A 20,345-nucleotide genomic window follows, 5' to 3' on the forward strand; every position below is an offset into this window, starting at 1 on the left:
GGCAGCACTTAATTTCAGGTAACTTTGGCTTCTCTTCCACCTATCATTTCCCTCACCTTTGGGTCTATGTCCTGAAAAGTATGCCGTGGACACTTGGAGAAGAGGGCGTGTATTGGGTTACGTGCCATACAGTGGTCTCTGAAAAAACCATTGTTTTATTTGGCTCCCAAAGATCCATGCTGTTAGTCACTAAGATGCCCCTTATTTCCAGCCCCCAACCCTCTATAAGCCCAATGTCCTTCTCACTAATCTCCTGCTAAAATGGAAGTTATGGGAACCATTCTATTTCTGAAATAGCCTCATCTCTGTGTCTCTAACATCAGAGGCTTTCCACTCCAGGAGGAAGTCTCTTTTCTATATTCTCTTAAGGACTTTTTTTTTTTTAATTATAATCAGAAACCTCCTTTCCCCCTGCTTCTATCCTAGCAAAGTTGGATCTTGGTAGGAGTTCCATTTCTCATATTCTCATATATATATATAGATATATATATATATATATCTATATATATATATATCTATATATATCTATATAGATCTATATAGATATATATATATATCTATATAGATCTATATAGATAGATATATATGTTTTGCAATTGTTCTTAACAATACATGTGGCCAACTTCCTTCCCCAAGTTTCTAGATGTTTTGTCTTACTTCCCAACTCTTTAAAAACGTAAATCCTTAGTGTCTTTTGTTTGAAAGGCATTTTGAATGTCATGCAGTCTTATTTTCTTTCTTTTATGTCATGAATTATTTTATGCGCTGATGGAAATTTTTTATAATCAAGAGAAAAGCAGAGAAACTCACTATCTCAATTTGCTACAATTACACAGAGGGCCCATCTTGGTCTTTATATGTATTTTCAATGTGGCTGGAGTTTCTTTTGCCTTTGAAGCAGTTTTCAACTGCTTAATTGTGAGGCTTTGTTTCCCCCATCCTGCTGTTGTTTCTTTGATAATCTGATCCCAGGTATTTTCCATTTTCCAGTAATTTCTGACAACGTTTTATCTACAGAAGACAGACTCTCTTGTCCGCCCCCCCCCCCCATCTTTTAGTGGATTATTGTCTTCATAATATTCTGTCTTTTACTGTAATGGATTTGACAGGAAAGGTGTGGGTAAGGGAGTGAGATGTGTATGCTAAATTCACCATCATGATCTAATCTCCAAAGATTTTAAAGAGGAATTAGTAGAAAAGTGTTCAGATTTATTGCAGTAAAGAGCACCCATAAATTAAAAATATGTACATAAAGGCAAAGCAGTTTTTTAATGGGAAAGGTAAAGAACACCAATCACCAGTATAAAAATTAAATGCTAATTTATTCATTCACTTCATACTTTTTTAACAAACAACATTTATCCATTCTCAGAGAGTGGGAGAATACACTTATTTAATTCATTCTACTTATCATTTAAAAACTTTTTTTTCTCTTTTAAAATTTTTTATTTTTGCAAAATTGATTATATTTTCTTTTTTGTTTTCCTTATCCTAAAGTTTGGCCTCTTATTTCTATGTTACTTATGGTTAACCTTTACATTTAGAACATATTTCAACCTTATAACCTTTGTTTTTCCAACAATGACAAAAAGGAACTACAAGATCTGCAAATTCTCTTCCAACCAAAATAAGCGTTTTAGCATGGGAGGCAACCTGAGGCAAAGCCAACTTTCCTTCTGGTTGCACAGGGAGCCGGGTTTACGGGCAAAGGAGCTTCCTGCCGAGCTCCGCTCCACTTCTCAGTCCAGCTCCACACTGCCCCCTGTGGGAGAAAGCTCGCTTTGCTGAGCGCTGTTCATGTGGTTCTAGCTTGAAGCACACCTTGAAGCTTGGCACTTCCAGACTGAAAGAAGTGCAAGGGTGCTTATTACCCTGTCCTTGAGATAGTGTTCTCAGCTAACAACTCACAAGTCTGCTCACACTCAAAGCCTTTTCCTGCCTCCGATCTTGGGGTTCATACCTGCATTCTTGTTCTAGTCCATTCTTTCTCTGTATCATTAGTGGTTTCTAGAGCTCTGTTGGATTTTATAATGAATTTGATCCCATTTATGTATCTTTCAAAAGTTCCTAAATGTTTCGAGCTTACCAGTTTTCTTGTTTTGCACTCTCACACTTCTATGTTTCTTCTATCATCTGAATGTGAATTCAAGAGAAGGGGGATAGAAGTGCATATATTTTGGCCAGTCAGCTTCCTCTACTGGAAGTTTATAATTAAAAACATCAGAAAAAAAAAAAAAAACTACCTCAAGCGTAATTAGTTTTTGACAATTTTCATAATTCTTTTTTTTATATTTATTTATTTTGGGGAGACTGCAAGTGAGGGGGGCAGAACCTCAAAACACATATTAATGAAGATGATTTTATTGAGCTTTAGGACAGGGCAGATAAAAATCAAATATTGGAGTAAAAATAAACCCATTTTTCAAAACTAGAAACTAAATATTTAAAAGTACATTTTTACTAAGTGTCTAAATTGTTACCCACTTATGTATCATTTAGAATCTTTACAACTAAAGCAAATATTAGTTATGCACTAAACCCCAAAATAGGTAAAACAAATAATCAACTAGAGTTTGTTTTGAATTAAAACAAATTAAAGTTCCTACTAAAAGAAAAGCTGTTGCATATTAAAGAAAATACAGCATATGTTGATTAATGTCCATTCCCTTCCTCCTTTAATGTTAAAGAATCACACTCTCCTCTCCTCTCACCTGTCCTAAGAAAACATATGAAAATCCAATACATAAAAAATCTTAAAGTTTGACCTCCCCTAACATGATCTGATCATAAAGTTCTCTGGTCAAGGGAACATAAGACTTTTTCAAGTTATCCATGAAATAAAGTGGGTCAGAAATTTTCAGTGGACTAAACCCTTCTTCCACCAAGTGAAACTTCTGTAGTTTGAATGTCCCTGTTGTTTCCATCTTCTCCTGTAAAATAATTGCCAGAATTAGTGGAATCATTTAATATTGTCTAAAATGTATAAACAAAATATTCAGTAATGAGACTATAACGTTTAATTATAACACTTTCATAACCATTGACCATCTCTCTATTTACTACTAATAATTCAACATTAGAAATTTTAAAATGCCCTCTAAAACACTGAAATCTTTAGCTCAATTTACCGCTGAGCTTTATTCAACCTGTAAGAATTACGAAAATTGTCGGGTCACCTGGGTGGATCAGGCGGTTGAGTGTCCGAATTTGGCTCAGGTCATGATTCGTGGCTCGTGAGTTCAAGCCCCACAGTGGCTCACTGCTGTCAGTCTGTCAGCAAAGCCCACTTCAGATCCTCTGTCCCCCTTTCTCTGCCCCCCTCACTTGCAGTCTCCCCAAAATAAATAAATATAAAAAAAAGAATTATGAAAATTGTCAAAAACTAATTACGCTTGATTATAAACCCTCTAAAACACACAGGCTTATCACTTTAATTCACTGTCAGTACATTATGTACAGAGAAAGCTATTAGACACCAAGAAGAAAGAAGTTATAAAAGAGAACATTCTATTTCATAAGGCAGAATTCGATAAAAACCAGAAGGGGTAAAGGATGATCTAATACTTGGGTTGCCAAACTCTGCACTAAGGTGCTTTGCAGTATCCCTGGTGAACTTCCAGAGTGTCCAAGGGATATTTTAAATTTTCTAGGTAAACCCTGTGACATCTCAGTCACCACTTGCAAACTACTAGCTCAAGGTAGTTCACAGTTCCTATAGTAGTTTGTGATACATTCTTTCCAATGGTGTCATGTCTTTATGAAACAGGGTTTTCAGTGGTTGGCATGATAAAAGGGAAGTACAGCCGAAAATCAATGTGGAACAAAGAATTAGGCTGGTTCTGTTCAGTCTGATCTAATCCCAGGGTTTGAGGAGTTGTATAATGCCCCATTTACATCTCTTTGGTATATCTGGTTATTTAAAAAAAAAAGCATTTTTTCTTTCACGTTGTATGCATTACTTTTTCAAACAGCAACTAATTTGTTAGACTTATGAATTTGTTTTGACCCAAATACTGAATAAATCAAAGTTTAGGTATTTGCTTGACTGCAGAATGCCAGGAAATATTTGCTGAGACACTATAGATGCCATGAATCTAGAAAATTTCAGAAGCTCTGCTTTAAGGGATTTAAAGGAGATAAAATGGGGGCAGCTGGGTCGTTCAGTCAGTTAAGTATCTGACTTTGGCTCAGGTCACAATCTCACAGTTAGTGAGTTCAGGTCCTGAGTCGGGCTCTGTGCTGACAGCTCAGAGCCTGAAGCCTGCTTCAGATTCTGTGTCTCCCTCTCTGTCTGCCCCTCCCCCAATCCAGCTCTGTCTCTGTCTCTCTCTCTCTCTCAAAAATAAATAAACATTAAAAAAACACAACAAAAAAAGGAGATAAAATGTAACCCTTTGTGGTTGTTTCAGGCATGGAGAAGGAGCTTGTTTTAAATCAGATGACCATGTAGAGGTCCTTATAAAGGTTCTATGAGTAATATGGCCATTTTTATTCAACCTTCCGAACTAATTCAAGAGTCAAGCTCTCTGTGAATCTCCTTCCCTGATCTCATCCTCACTGTCCCCACCCTTTCCCAATACTGTCATCACAGAATTAGATCTATGTAGAAACACATACTCTTTTTCTCATTTTTAGAAAATTAGAAGCTCACTGTACTTACACTATTGATGTTCAACCTTAAAAGAAAAAAGGTTTTATAATGTGCCAGGTATATTTCCCCAGATTAGGTAATTTTTCATTAGGTAATGAAAAATTATTAGGCAATGGTTTAATAAGATCTCATCTAATTATAATATTTTAATTAACATTACTCTTATTCTAACTTATAAAGAATATCACAAATTTTTATTGCTATAAACAATACTTTGAAGAACATCTTTATATATAACATTTGTACATCTTTGATTATTTCCTAAGGATATATTTCAGAAAATGAAATTACTGAGTCAAAACATGTAAATTCTAAGAGTCTGATTATATATTTACCAAATTGTTTTCTAGATAGATTATAACACCTTGTGTTTCTACAAGCAGAATGAAAGGACCATTTAATTTCATTGTACCCATACTGAGCAATACCATATAAAAATTTTTTTTGTAAATTTATTGGCCAAAAAAGTCATTTTTTAATTTGTGCTAAACGGACTTCGATAAGATTTTATTTTGATAATATAGTTGCTTTATTCATTTTGTCAGAGGTGACCTATGCTTTTTGCTCTGCTTATATCACATCATTTATAAGAATTCATTTGTTAAATAAATATTTCGACTGCCAACTATCATGCATTGTAATAAATGCTGTAATACAAATACTGTAATAAAAACAAATACTGTAATAAATATAATAGTCACGGCTCTAGTTCTTTGAGGTGTTCAATGACACTAGAATATTTTCTAAGTGTGTCCAAGACTGATTTAGACTTCTAGAGTAGTTCAAAGCTAAAATATTTCTTCTGCTTCATGAAAGTGAATTGTAAGGTGCCCTAGGGGAAAAATGTTTAAGATATTATTTAATCTATCAACTGTGTACTCCATTATAGTACACTATTTGTAGGGTGGTATGGGGAGGGCCAAGAGGAAGTAGGATATGCTTATAAAAGGGAAAGAATTCTTGTGGTATCAGGAATGCTCATATCTTGACGGCAGTCAATGATGAATGAAGCAACATGGGTGATAAAAGTGTATAGGCCTTAAAACACACACACACACACACACACACACACACACGCACGTGCGAATATAAGTAAAGCAGGAAATTTAATAAGATGGATAGATTGTATCACTGTCTATGTCCAGGTTATAATAGTTTTCAAAAAATGTCACCACTGGAGGAAATCAAGTAATGAGCACACACAGGACCTTTCTGTATTATTTCTCACAACAGCATGTAAGAATGTTATACATTGTAGATCAGTCTACAATGATCTCACTAAAAATTCCAGTTGAGAATGTGTTCCTTCTGCTTTGCATCCACTTACCTTTAGTATTTCAGAGCGTTTTAATGAAAATAATCTGAGGCAGTATATACAAACAGAAAAATAGAAAATTATGTAAATATGTATTTATGACAGTTAAGATGATGTGTCCCACTGGCCAAGTAATGACAGGCCACAAAGATGCTCAACAAATGCTTTAAAGATGAATATGAGGCCATCAACTGCTCCCCTAGGAATGTAACAGTGATACGACAAATGTATCCAGAAAAGCTCTATGTGATTGGATGTTAAGAGGTGATAAGTATGAGCTTTGGGTTCACAATACTAAATACATGAATGGCTGAATAAATGGGCAAACAAACTGATACAGTAGCTAAGTAAATTTTCTTTTTACTGTTTTTTATTCTAATAACCTAACAAGAGAATGCCCAGCTCTCAAAACAAATACATTCAGCAATCCCTAAAGGTATAAAGTCCCAGAGGGAGGGTAGACAGAAGGAGATAAAAATTAAAAGCAGAAGTGCTTAAAGCCATTTGCTTTTAGGCTCTGCACACATCCTGCAGACACCTTGAGGTCAGCTTGGTGGAACATAATTTTAGGCACAGAGCACCAAATGTCTTCACAAGGCTTGGGTGAGACGTAGTTTTGGCTTGAAACCATCTCTGAGGTCTTGAGTGAAGAGGCACAAAACGATCCCATAATGAGGACAAAGACAAAGACATCCTAGCATTTCATCACACTCCCTTCTATAATCAGGCTTCGAACATGGCATAAATTAGCATCCAAATGATTTTCAGTGTTCTTGAGATTTTCTAATAGAAATAAAATGCTCACAATATCTAAAAGATAAAATATTATTTTGTAAGTAGACCATCTCCTGGATTCCTGGTCTTTTTTTTTTTTTTTTAAATTTTTTTTTTTTTCAACGTTTATTTATTTTTGGGACAGAGAGAGACAGAGCATGAACGGGGGAGGAGCAGAGAGAGAGGGAGACACAGAATCGGAAACAGGCTCCAGGCTCCGAGCCATCAGCCCAGAGCCCGATGTGGGGCTCAAACTCACGGACCGCGAGATCGTGACCTGGCTGAAGTCGGACGCTTAACCGACTGCGACACCCAGGCGCCCCGAGGATTCCTGGTCTTGTAGTTCAGTTGAGTCTTTACCCAAGTACAATTACCTGAATTCTTAAAGGTCAAGCAGTAAGATTACCTGAATTCTTAAAAATCTTGGGCAGGCATAAGCTGGTAGAAAAGATACAACTTGTTCATAAACTTTCTCCAAGTCTAACGACTTATTTGGTTTTAAAGTAATAGAAGCCATTCCTGCTTTTCCTTCATAATCTGAAAAAAAAAGTTGGAGGTAGCATTAATTTTACAGGTACTAGGTGATTTTTAAAATGGTCCTGTTAGGGGCGCCTGGGTGGCGCAGTCGGTTAAGCATCCGACTTCAGCCAGGTCACCATCTCGCGGTCCATGAGTTCAAGCCCCGCGTCAGGCTCTGGGCTGATGGCTCAGAGCCTGGAGCCTGTTTCCGATTCTGTGTCTCCCTCTCTCTCTGCCCCTCCCCCGTACATGCTCTGTCTCTCTCTCTCTCTCCCAAAAATAAATAAACGTTGAAAAAAAAAAAGTTAAAAATAAATAAATAAATAAAATGGTCCTGTTAATTATATACTAATTGTTGCAAATAGAGACATTAATCGTGTCACAGCAATAACAATGCAACAGTAGCATAAATGAGTGGGTCCTTCCTGGAGCATATGATTTGCTCCCCAGAAATAAGTTATAAACAGGGAACGGTAGACTCTATTCTTAATTATCCACACCACAAAAATGAAATAGATGGGGTGGAAAATACCATAAATAACCCCTAGTTTACATCCTACAACCATTAATGTAAAATATTAAGAGGAGACATTTATTTACCGGTGAATATATTCCAGAAATATATCCATGTTAAGAGTCAATGCAAAAAAATAAATAAATAAATAAAAGACAACATTGTTTTCAAATTTAAAAACTAGACTGCCATTTCCATAACTAATTCCACAGATCACTTACTGCTGATCATGCCACCTATGGATTTTTCCAGGGAATCAGAATCTCCTATAGCTTTCCTCCAGCACCCAATGTCTGTTAGAGTAAATATCCCCTCCTCTGCCCCCCACTTAATACTCCCACCTCATGTGTCCTGGGCACCTACAAACATTAGTTGGAAAACATTGTTGTTTATCAAAACAGCACAGAAGAGCAAAGGGGCATAGCTATCCTCTAATTCCAAGCTGGTAACTTTTCTTTGCCATTTTTGCCATCATGAGAAATCCTCTTCTGCATACTTTCAAAGATAAATGAGGCCAAACAGACTTTAAAATTATTTTTGAAGAAGACTCAACTTAGCTACAAGTCAGTGTCATAAAACATTTAAACTAGAACATGTCCACGTTTAGTAGCATGTATAAACTCTAGTCATAAAGAGAACAATAATAAACTATGGAAGAGCTGTAACTATTTTCGAGCAGTGAGTCACTGACCAGAGTTTCCAAGCTTTACCTAAAAATACACACATACATTAAAATTAAGTTGGTACCTGATGGGACCATGAAATTTGTTAGCCTGGTCTAGAGTCACTTGCCAAGACAAGACTAAGCTACTTATTTTAATTGATAAAAAAAATGAAATGTGGCATTAGTAAGATCATTGCAGAAGTGAAGAAACGTGGCACATTCTATTCGGAGGATTCTTCCCAAACCTGAATTATATTCATACCTGGCACCACCACCCCATACACGTTTGTTTCCTGTATGAAATCCAACATCCCAATAACATCAGCAACCTCTGTGGTTGCAACATTTTCTCCTTTCCACCTAAATGAAAGAAAGAAGTTCTGATTAATACACCTATATTTGAAGAAGTAGGTACCCAGTTTTAGTTTTAGTGTCTTGTACGTGGCTCCGTGCCAGTACCTAGTAACTGAACACAATGGCAGATTTCAGAACGAACGGAAGGCATTTGTAAGGGAGCACACTGTTGACAAGTCAACAAAACCAGAATCGGTGTTTTAGTGAAAATTACTTTATCTGTGTTTCATTGGTATAAACTGGTTACTGTAAAGTGTTTTTTGGTAATACGTCATAAAAGGAAAAGAATGATAAATCCCTCTTTATTTATGAGATGTATTAACAGTTCAGTACAAAACATTCCCTGTCTCCAATGACAGAGATAGAAAAAAATGAAAGGAAAGCTATAGCGGTCTCTCCACGTACCGACCCCCTTCAACTTCTAGGGATTAACCCCTTTGGTTCCCTGAATGCCAATGAATATTCTATTTCATTTAAAATAATTTTACGTATGGTGAGCACATAACATGGTACCAGAAGGTGAGGAAGTAAGAAGTATGACTCATTTATTCATTCAAACATGTTTTTGAATGTCTCCTGTATGTTCTTCACTGTTCTATAGTCATAGACCATGACTAATAATTTCATAAGCCCAAAATAATCTTAAGGAATTAAGAAAGAAATGTAAAAAAGATAAATTTGGCTCTTTCACGGTTTTTATCATTAGGTCAAGAATTAGACCATATTTGACCAGATTGGTTTCTGTTTCAACCCTGCCATTTAAACGCCCAGAGTGGATGAGGTCAAATATAATAAAAATAAGTTCAGAGGAGATATATATACACACACACACACACACACACACACACACATATAATATTTTATATATATGATATAAACATATATATATTTATATATCTTATATATTTATATATTTATATTTAGATATTTTATTTATATTTATTTATTTTAAATATATATTATATAAATATATAAATTTATTTATTTATAAATATAAATATATTTTTATTTATTTATATATTAAATATTTATACATTATATATTTTTATATATTATATATATTATATTTTATACATATATGAATGTCTAAATATGTCTAAAATGTCTAACGTTTATTTATTTTTGAGAGAAACAGAGATAGAATGTGAGTGGGTTAGGGGCAGAAAGAGAGGAAGACACAGAATCTGCAGCAGGCTCCAGGCTCCGAGCTGTCAGCACAGAGCCGGACGTGACAGCTCGACAAGCTGTGAGATCATGAAGTGAGCCGAAGTCAGACGCTCAACCGACAGAGCCACCCAGGCACCCCTGTCTATTTTATATTCCAACGAAAGGAGCTCACTGATTTTGACCACACTGATTCATTAAAGTAATGATAAAAATTGACATCAAGATTTAACTTACGTTTCAATCTCACAACAGATGGTCCATGAATTTTTAAATGAGGAGACATTATTGAGATAAAAAGCGCTCTGTCTGCCCTGAAGGTAAAGACCAGGACATCTAGAATGTTTCCATAGAGCCTTGCTTAGAGCACGGTTCACAGTCACAGAACCAGCAGTACAACCGATGTTATTTCATACCTGAAAGTGTCTCCAATACGGTCCCAAAAATAAAGGAAATTCTCCTGATCTTGGACCATTAAATCTCCTGTGTTAAAGTAAACATCTCCTTTCTTAAAAACATCACAAAGCAGTTTCTTTTCTGTGTGCTTCTTATTCCCAGCATAACCAAAAAAGGGATTATTCTCAGTCACTCGAGAAATGAGAAGTCCAGGTTCTCCTGGGAGAGAAAAGCATTTTTCAGTGATTGGATTAAAACGATCATTACACATATCAGGCACGTACTTAAATGGTATCTGACCAACACAACCAGGGTTGCCGATCTTCCTCTGAACTTATTTTTATTATGTTTGACCTCAGGCACTCTGGGTGTCTGCATCCAGCATATCCTTTCACAGACTGCCACAGACACAAATTACTTTGGAAAAACTAACAAAAAAGGAAAGCGAATGTCAGCAAAACCATATTAAATTTATTTTACATCCTGCATGGATGACCAAAGGCTACTTTTCTTTTATGTTAACTAGATTTTAACACTAAGAATAATGACAACCCTATAAATAACCACAATAATAATGTTAATAACATTATGACTGTAGCGATGTTTATTGAGCATTTACTATGTAGCAAGCCCCATGAGCCCCTTGCAAATGCTAGCTTGTTTACTCCTCACAGAAATCCTTTGAAATTGATCATTAAAATTCCTATTTCACAGGGAAGAAATGGCCCAGAAGGGTGAAGTAAATTACCAAAGACCAACAGATGAACAGGAATGGACCCAGAACTCAAATGTAAGTCTAGGATTCTGCAGCAAGGTTTCTGTTCACTACTATCTCTGGTCTAGAAGTTATTAGAAGTTTAAGAAAATGTTTTATTCTTATGGGATGTTGTCTGGAAATCTTCAATGGGCAAGAGACAAGGCATAAAAGTTATTAGTATTACTTAGAAACATTATCTGAAAACATTTTTCGATCAGATTTACTCAAATTGATCAGGATTTTGCCCAGCAAGCTGCGCGGTAAAAAACTACTTCTATGAGAATGATAGAAGACAAAGGGAAGCAGCAATCACTGCCTGAAAAAAAATTTTTTTAAATGTCTATTTAGTTTTTCAGAGAAAGAGCGGGGAAGGGGCAGAGAGAGGGAGACAGGATCCAAAGTGGGCTCTGTGCCGAGAGCAGAGAGCCCGATGCAGGGCTCAAACTCACGAACCGTGAGATCATGAGTTGAGATGTGAGAGCATGACCTGAGACATGAGATCATGACCTGAGCCGAAGTCAGACGCTTAACAGACTGAGCCACCTAGCTAGGCACCCCTGTCCCAGAACATTCTAAGGCCATTGTTGACTTCCTGTGAAGAGAGGCAACATCCACATGATTGATTAGACGGGGTTAATTCCAGCACATTGTAGAGTGATTTATATCATTTTAACATTCTCTATTCAACTCTCATTGCTTCCACTCATTCTGGACATCCTGGCTTCCAAAGATATACACCAGTGGCAAAGCCATGCCTGCTCTACTACAGAAAAGGCTCCTGGTTGTTACTGTCATCACTGACACCTCCATCATCATCATCGTCATCATCATCATGGCCATTGCTACACTTTCTGAGCATTTTCTGGGTACCAGTCGTTATTCTGAGCACTTTATTTTATGTATCCCATATGAGTCTCATCACAAACCTATAACACAAGCCCTCATATTATCTCCATTTTAGAGGTGAAGAAACCGAGAAAGAGAAAGTAACTTGCCCAGTGTCACATATTTGCCAAATGTTGGAGATGGTTTTTTTTAACCAGGTTCATCTGACTTCTAAGCCTGTCTTCCATCACATATTCCTTCAGTCTACATATCCTCTATTTCAGAAATTTCCAAGCTTCTCTTATTTCCCTTAGAATTTATGTTCTTCTTTTTTTCTTCGAGACACAGGCTTATAGTTTCTTCCCTGACAATTAATTATTACAAATGCTTAAAAAGATCATAGTGTTTCTTCTATCTGTTCTAGGCAAATGTATGCAAGGCAAAATACCATTAATAGAAAAAAATACTGAGTAATTCATAATGAGAATTGCAAAACACTAAAGCAGATGTTTGGGGACAATCTGCTTTTTAAAAAACCCTGAGTTTACATAAGCAGTTCTGGGATTCAAGTTCCAATGTCAGATATGATTGTAATTGTAATAAGTAAAATACACCAGGAGTGCTTGGCTGGTTTGGTCGGTAGAGCGTGTGACTCATAATCTTGAGGTTGTGAGTTTGAGTCCCATGTTGGGTATAGAGATTACTTAAACAAATAAAATTGTAAAATAAATAAATAAAATAAAACAAAACACACTAGTTAAGTGTGTGTATAGTTTAGAAAAGGCTTTTTTTCTTGGACACAACTTATAGAGTTTCATTAGGGAAAGATATTTTATAGATGCCCTTAGGCTTGAAATTCAGAGGAGAAGGAAATTTGTGTTTTAATAGATAATGCTTATATTCTTCCTAAGCTTTCAGCTACCAGAACAAACCAACCGACCAGGCTTGCAACCTTTATCTCCACATTTGAAGTAACAATTTAAATGAAATCATCTCTGAAATGTAGTCCAAGCATATTCTGAGGCGGCAAAAAGTAATTTTGGCCTGATTTATTCAGACTGAATGTCTAAACAATTCCAAATGCACATATCTACATTTAAATTCCTAGACTGATTATATGCAGCAGCAAGTTAATTGGGGCACTTGCTTTTATTAACATGTCTAACCAAAAATCATCATAAAGTCCTTCTTGGGGGAGGAGGGAAGCGAGAGGGAGAAGAGAAGTGGGGAGGTAGCAAGCCACATGCCAGGCTCTCAGTAGGGTTCTACATCTATCATCTCATGTAATTGTGAACAATAACCTCATAAATAAATATTGTCACCTCTACTCTACATATAAAGAAAATAATCTCAGCCTGAGTGGCCTGCCCAGAGTTGGACAGTTTCTAAGCGTGAGAGCCCACATTTAAATCGACGTCTGCCTGACTTTCCATGATACCTAGAATGATAACTAGGGCATTGTTTTTCATATTATATCTTAGTCATATGGGACATTAGTGCCACTATTACAGCCAGACACGGTGGACTGAGAAAAATATAAGCCCAGGAGTGCCTGCATGGCTCAGTTGGTTAAGCATCCAACTCTTGATTTCAGCTTAGGTCATGATCTCACAGTAGTAAGACTGAGCCCTTCGTCAGGCTCCACTCTCTCTCCTTCTCTCTCTGCCACTCCTCTGCTTGCTCTCTCTCTTTCTTTCAAAATAAACATTTTTTAAATAAGGAAATATGAGCGCAATAGTAATCTGTTCTAAATTTCAATATCTTACTGAGTGACCCATCTGGGATCCCTAACATCTAATAATTAAACTCTTCTCCCTGCACTGAAATTCCAAACAAGTCTCATCACATATTAGTAAAAGCCATTCATTCTAAATTCAGTAGTAATTAAACAGAAATTCAGAAACATTGCCTGAGGGGACATGGTCAAACACAAGAATCTTACCTTTTTTCACAGGAATACACCAGCCCTGTTCATTTCTAACGGGTTCATCTTTCTGAACATCATACTTTATCAAGTCAAAAGTGAATAAAAGCTGCCAAAACAAAATTAAACGCACAATAAAGACAAAAACAACAACAAAATATTCATTTGTGCAGTGACATCTACCGGTTATGGACTTTTTGTTCTGTCAGTTGAAATAAAGAATGAGAATGTAGATTTATTACTATAAGTCATCTTTACTGATAAAAAATTAACTATGTATTTGAAACTCAAAACTGAGGGCAATAGTAAATAGCACTTGTATACTGGTATTTACTTCAATTTCATTTTATGTTGCACATTATCTTAGGAAAACGTTAATTTTATTCTTTATTCCTCAATTACATATTCTACTAACTCCAGGTAAGAGGAACACTTCTTGCCTTCTCCTTCAGATATCATTCAGAAACAGCCTTTGAAATAAAAGTTTTAATAGAACTAAAATGTCAGCTATGTGAATGCAAGGATTTTGTTGTCTACTTTAAATTTACAATCCCTTGAAAAGGGAGGGATCAGATGCCTAAAAAATACTTATTTGACACGGACTTTGAACTTTTTCCCTAGGCCTTTCACCTTAATGTCCCTAAACTAACTCGGTACCTCTGTGCACTCATGTGCTATGAGATGGCAAATTGGTAGAACACACTCACCAGATTGGGAAGCAAGCTAATTGGACATCTCTCCTTGTCCCCAAATATTTCCAGCTACCCTGCTCTTGTAATGTCCATGTTACCATGCCACGCGGATTCAGAATCCACTAACCTGTGACCCTGGGAGAAAACTGCAGAGTGGTTCAATCCAACTCATTTATTTTATATATAAGGAAACTGAGGTTTTCCTGATCCATTAAACAATCTTATTAAGGAGAACTAGAAAATGGTAAGCTAAGATGGAGATAATAAAAGGAGGTAAGAAAAAATAATAAGGAAGGACACAGAGAAGACAGAGACCAAGAGGAGGAGAAACAAAATGAACAAATATAGAACAAGTAAGTGGGAAAAGATTAATAAAATTAGTGAGGTAAATGTATTATTTACAAAAACAAATTTTTAATGTTTATTTACTTTTCAGAGAGAGAGAATACACACACACAAGCAGGGGAGGGACAGAGACACACACAGAAGCCGAAGCAGGCTCCAGCTCTGAGCTGTCAGCACAGAGGCTGACACAGGGCTCAAACTCATAAACCATGAGATCATGACCAGAGCCGAAGTTGAACGCTTAACGGACTGAGGCACCCAGGCACCCCGAGATAAATGTATTATTTATCATTGAAGACTAGACACAAACATTTGTTTTTGTTTTTTAAGTTTATTTATTTATTTTGAGAGAATGAGAAATAAAGCACACGATCTGGGGAGAGGCAGAGAGAGAGGGAGAGAGAGAGAATCCCAAGCAGGCTCTGTGCTGCCAGCATAGAACCTGATGTAGGGCTCGAACTCATGACACCATGAGGTCATGATCTAAGCCAAAGTCAGGAGCCGGAAGCTTAACTGACTGAGCCACCCAGGCACCCCTATTTTTAATGTCAGTAAAATCCACATGTAATTAGAATCACAATTCATTACTTGTGATGAATATAACTGACACCAACTCATGTTGATTGAGTGCCTACTGCATGTCAGACACTGCTACAAGCTTAAGAACAGCATTTAATTTAATGGGATAATTTAATTAATATTATCCCATTTTAAGATGTGGGTCAATGAGAGAGGAGGCAAAACAAAATATATTGTAATTCTAGACATAAAGATTCTTTATTAAAAGGCAAGCTTGCATCTTGTTGGTCTTCGTCTGTAATTGGGATAACAGCTTTCTGGCCACTTGCCTAATGACTGGTAAAAGGAGAGATTCCAGAAGTCCCGGAACTGCATTTATCATTTTGATCAAACAGGAACAGTGCCCTTGTTCATTACCAATCTCCTTTAACATGTTTTATAGTTTGAAAACTTTGCTCAGGAGCTGATGATATCAGCATTAGTGTTGTTTCTTTCAGATTAATTGGTCAACCGCATTCATGGATGGGATTCATTCTACACCAAACAAACCACTGTGCCTGTTGTCACATATAGGGGACTTGCAGGTCACAAATTGGGTAATTTTATCATACGAATGAAATTTAAATATATCGCAGCATCTTGAGATGGTCTGGGTCTGAGTATTAAGTTTCAGCTAGAGGGATTTCTATTTTTTTCTTGCCTTTGAGATTCCACACGATTACAAAAATGGCTGTGTTATAATAACACAAATAAAAGTAAATAAATCCCCACCTTTTAAAAAAATGTTTAAGTTTATTTTATTTATTCACTCAGAGAGAGAGAGAGAGAAAGAACAGCGGGGGAGGAGCAGAGAGAGAGGGAAAGAGAATCCCAAGCAGGCTCTGCACTGTCAGCGCAAAGCCCAATGTGGGGCTGGAACTCACGAACTGCGAGATCATGACCCGAGCTGAAGGCAGGCGCTTAACTGACTGGGCCACCCAGGCACCCCACATCCCCACTTTAATATCCCCTGATTGTATATGTGCACACACAGGTATAGGTATGTGTGTCAAGAGCAGAGCTGCACGGGATCACATTCATAACAGACTAGGTAAACGGATCCCCAGCACTGTGAAGCACACACCTGGGGGCTGTACACAGTGCCTCAGAGTTCCCATACATGTCCGCATGCTTTTGTCTATTCACATCTGTACATTTAGAAGCTGGAAAGCAAATACAAAACTCACTGCCTCTGTTAATCGGTTATGTTTATCTTGTTTGTTTTCTGCCTTCCCCAATAGAATATAACCTGCACATCAACAGGAATCTATGTCCACTGTGTTCATTGGGTTCACAGGGTGAGGCATACTGAAAAATTTTAATAGACTGTATAAAGGAGTTCATTTGATGAGCATCATTACAAATGTGTTTAAATTGATAGAGAGAAAGGTAGGAAACTGATTAATAAAATATACTCTCTGACAAATGAAACCATACCATTTTAGGAAGTGAAACCAATTTAAATTTCCTTGAGTTTAGCCAATGAAAATGGAGCTCAAGTTAAATTACAGTGTTTCTTTAGTGTAAAAGATATCAGTCCCTGTGAGGTAAAGAATTTAACCTTAACCGCAAAAGTTAACCGGAGGTCTGGCTTTCACTCTCAGCTTCTGGCAGATAATCTCTATGCCCCTCCAATGCCATGGCCAACAGTATGTTTGTTAGCCTCAGGCTGTTTGTTCGGCATGTGGATAGTGACAATACGAGTTAGATTTAGTGTCTGAACCACACTGATAATGTGATGTAGGGGCGGGACCTTGGGTCCCCTAGCTTGACCTCTTGAGGGATTGGAGATGGAGGTTAGCCCCAGAAGCAGCCAACTACATGTAAATGTGGACATCAAGGCTGGTGAGTTTCCCTAGCTGGCAATACTCCGTGTACATTGTCACCTGTCAGTTCCAGGAGAGTAATGCCATCCTGTCTCCACAGGAAAGGAGTAGAAGCCTTGCACTTGGTGCCCTGCTGATTCTGCCCCGCTGCTTCCTCCTCCGTCTGATTTTAATCTGTATCCTTTAGATCCTTTAGATGTAATAAATGGTAATTATTATGCATAACAGCTTTCTGTGAGTTTTGTGAGTGCTTAGTGAATTATTGAACCCAAAGGGGGCTTTAGGGACTTCATAACTACAAGTGCTGTCAGAGGTAAGGGAGGGCTTGTATGGATTATTGCCTAACTTCATAGTTAGCTAAATTTCCTAGTCCATAAAAAACACCTACTTTTAGGGCACCTGGGCGGCTCAGTTGGTTAAGCAACTGACTCTTGGTTTTGGCTCAGGTCATGATTTCATAGTTCGTGGGATCAAGCCTCGCATTGGGCTCTGGGCTATCAGCACGGAGCCTGCTTGGGAGTCTCTCTTTCTGCCCCTCCCCCACTCTTCCTCTCTCTCTCTCTCTCTCTCTCTCTCTCTCTCTCTCAAAATAAATAAACTTAAAAAAATGCCTACTTTTAAGATAATAAAAAAGTTTAAAGACATGTGAAGGAGACTTTTATTTACACTGTATTTATGGACTTACTATGTAAGATGAAAGAATTAGCACTTGTGTTTCGGCCTCTGCTCCCACCCAATTCCCATCATCGTTAGTGCTATAATTATTTTTATATTTTCAGGATTTATACTTCCATTCCATCTATAAACATAATTTGGAGCTGTTCAATCTTCTATATTTAAATGGATTCAATCAATCCTGTTAACTGAAGGTGATTCCTTCATTTCTAAGTTCTGTTTTATCTTCAGGATGACTGGACATTTTCACTAAGTGAGTTTGATAAAGTATCGCGTTCCTGTAAATACATGGGTGTTATAGTCTCTGATTTCTTAACTTTTTGAGAACACCTCTTTAGACTCAAAGAACAATGGGGTCAGAAGTAAAATTCTTCGGTGAATACATTACTTTGTTTTTTTGTTTCTTTCTGGCATTGAGTGTTTTGTCCTCATTTTGAGAGAAGCCTGAGCTGTTTCACATCTTCAACCTACAGTTTGTACAACCTTTGTTTTCTCTGCCTCAGCATCTCCTTAGAGATCTTTAATTCGTGTTCAGTAATTTCAACAGCATATATTTTTCTGATGATCATCCTGCATTAAGTTATTTGTTCCTGGAACACAATGTGCTCTTTTGCTAAGATTCAAGTCTTTAAGGAAGTTTTCCTCTATTAGGTTTCAAATAAGAGTCTTCTCTTTAATTTTCTTTTTCTGCAGGGACACCAATTAGCACAAGTCAGATAACTGTCTATGTTTCCAAAATCTTTCTAATTTATTTTGTATTCCTATTTGCTTATTCTTTTTATTGTGTTTGTGTGATGCCTTAATCCCATCTATCTTGCTCCCTAACAATGTTACAGCCTATAAAGTGGTGTTCATTTGTGCAACACTTCATCTTCCCTTTTATTTTTTTTTCTTTGAGCTGACTCTATCTACTTTCCAACTCCTTTTGTTGATTGACATTTCCCTGGAACTTTCCTCTCTTTTGAGCTCTTATTTTTATTTATTTATTTTTAAATTTTTTTTAATGTTTATTTATTTTTGAAGGAGACAGAGAGCATGAGCAGGGGAGGGGCAGAGAGAGAGAGAGAGAGAGAGGGGAGGGGGGACACAGCATCCAAAGCAGTCTCCAGACCCTGAGTCTCCAGACCGTCAGCACAGAGCCCAACGCAGGGCTCAAACTCACGAGCCCTGAGACCATGACCCGAGCCGAAGTCGGACGCCCAACAGACTGAGCCACCCAGGCGTCCCTGAGCTCTTATTTTTAAAGAGAGTATCATTGCAATTTTTGAAATTAAGGGGAATTAAGGGAAACATTCCCTGGTCATTTCGGAGGGCTTATTATTTTCTGTGCATCCATATTATTTTTTCAGCTACCTTTTATTAAGATTTATCTTTTCTTTTTTTTTCAAGTTTTATTTTCTCTAGGGATTTTGTGTTTGTTCCTTCCCAATTATGTTATCCCTGGGTGTAGGGATAAGGAAAAGCCAGTCTGTTGCTGTTATCAAATGCAGGTTCGTCCATCAAAGGCACTGTCACAAAATATAGTGTTTGAGGGCACAAATGGCACACAGAGCCCTTCAGCTGTGTGCATTTAAATGGTAAATGTGACACACAAGAATGACACTTGGGTCACAGGAGCTTTGTGTTGATGCCTCTTCTTTTTCCTTCTCTGTTAATATCCCATCTTTGGAGGCTGATTTGTTTCTGAGACAGTAAGTGGAGAGGAGGCCTCCGTGAAGTTTAAATTTGTGAGAGACAGACTTATCAAATCTCCCCACACGATCATGAAGCAATTATTGGTCCAAATTTTTCAGCTTCCCTGCTCTGTAACAAACTAATATGCAAATGCAGTGAGAAAAGATAAGGTAGAATTCATATGATATGAGGTACTATGTTTTTCATTTCCAAACTGAAAACATAACCTAGCCTAAGTTTAAAATCAGAAGTTTTCCAAATCAGTTGGAGACAACCATGCCTTCTTGCTTTATTGACAGTATTACAGTCTGACAGGGAATTTAAGACATTATAAAATTATAATGAAGTCAAGCCAGTAATGTAAAATACAAGTCTTCATTGTGCTCTTGTTGGATGATTACTTTGCAATGACTCAGCTTCACTACAAAGCTTTAACATGAATACCAAATTTCTAATGGAACCATTGCAATGAGTTGAGAAAATTAACTGGAAGGAGTTGTAAACCTCGGTAGTGTCAGCACTTATTTTCCCAAAATTACTTTTCAGAATGTACATGCATGTCTGTGATGTCAATAAGACCCTCAAAATCCCAAAGAGCACGTCATAAAAATAGTTTGTATCTTCTCAAGGTTACAAACATCAGAGCAGTTTCTATCAGTTTTGAATCTATTTCTCTGCTTTTTAAAAATTATATGCTGCCGTTCATGCTCTGTCTCTC

At 37.0% G+C, this 20,345-nt stretch overlaps 1 protein-coding gene across 1 annotated transcript in view; it reads right to left on the reverse strand.

Moving 5' to 3' along the window:
* Positions 1–2,345: 2,345 nt before the first annotated feature.
* SLC27A6 (solute carrier family 27 member 6) overlaps positions 2,346–20,345 on the reverse strand; it is a 76,094-nt gene continuing 58,094 nt past the window's right edge. The window contains exons 6-10 of the mRNA XM_025924424.2: positions 13,876–13,966; positions 10,372–10,570; positions 8,700–8,797; positions 7,147–7,277; positions 2,346–2,930 (exon numbers count right to left, since the gene is read on the reverse strand). Coding sequence (XP_025780209.2) covers positions 2,754–2,930; positions 7,147–7,277; positions 8,700–8,797; positions 10,372–10,570; positions 13,876–13,966 — 696 coding nt within the window. The 3' untranslated portion in view covers positions 2,346–2,753. The remainder of the gene's footprint in view (positions 2,931–7,146; positions 7,278–8,699; positions 8,798–10,371; positions 10,571–13,875; positions 13,967–20,345) is intronic.

Source organism: Puma concolor, chromosome A1, assembly GCF_028749965.1.
Source record: "Puma concolor isolate L17-30 chromosome A1, mPumCon1.1.hap2, whole genome shotgun sequence".
Taxonomy (NCBI): domain Eukaryota; kingdom Metazoa; phylum Chordata; class Mammalia; order Carnivora; family Felidae; genus Puma; species Puma concolor.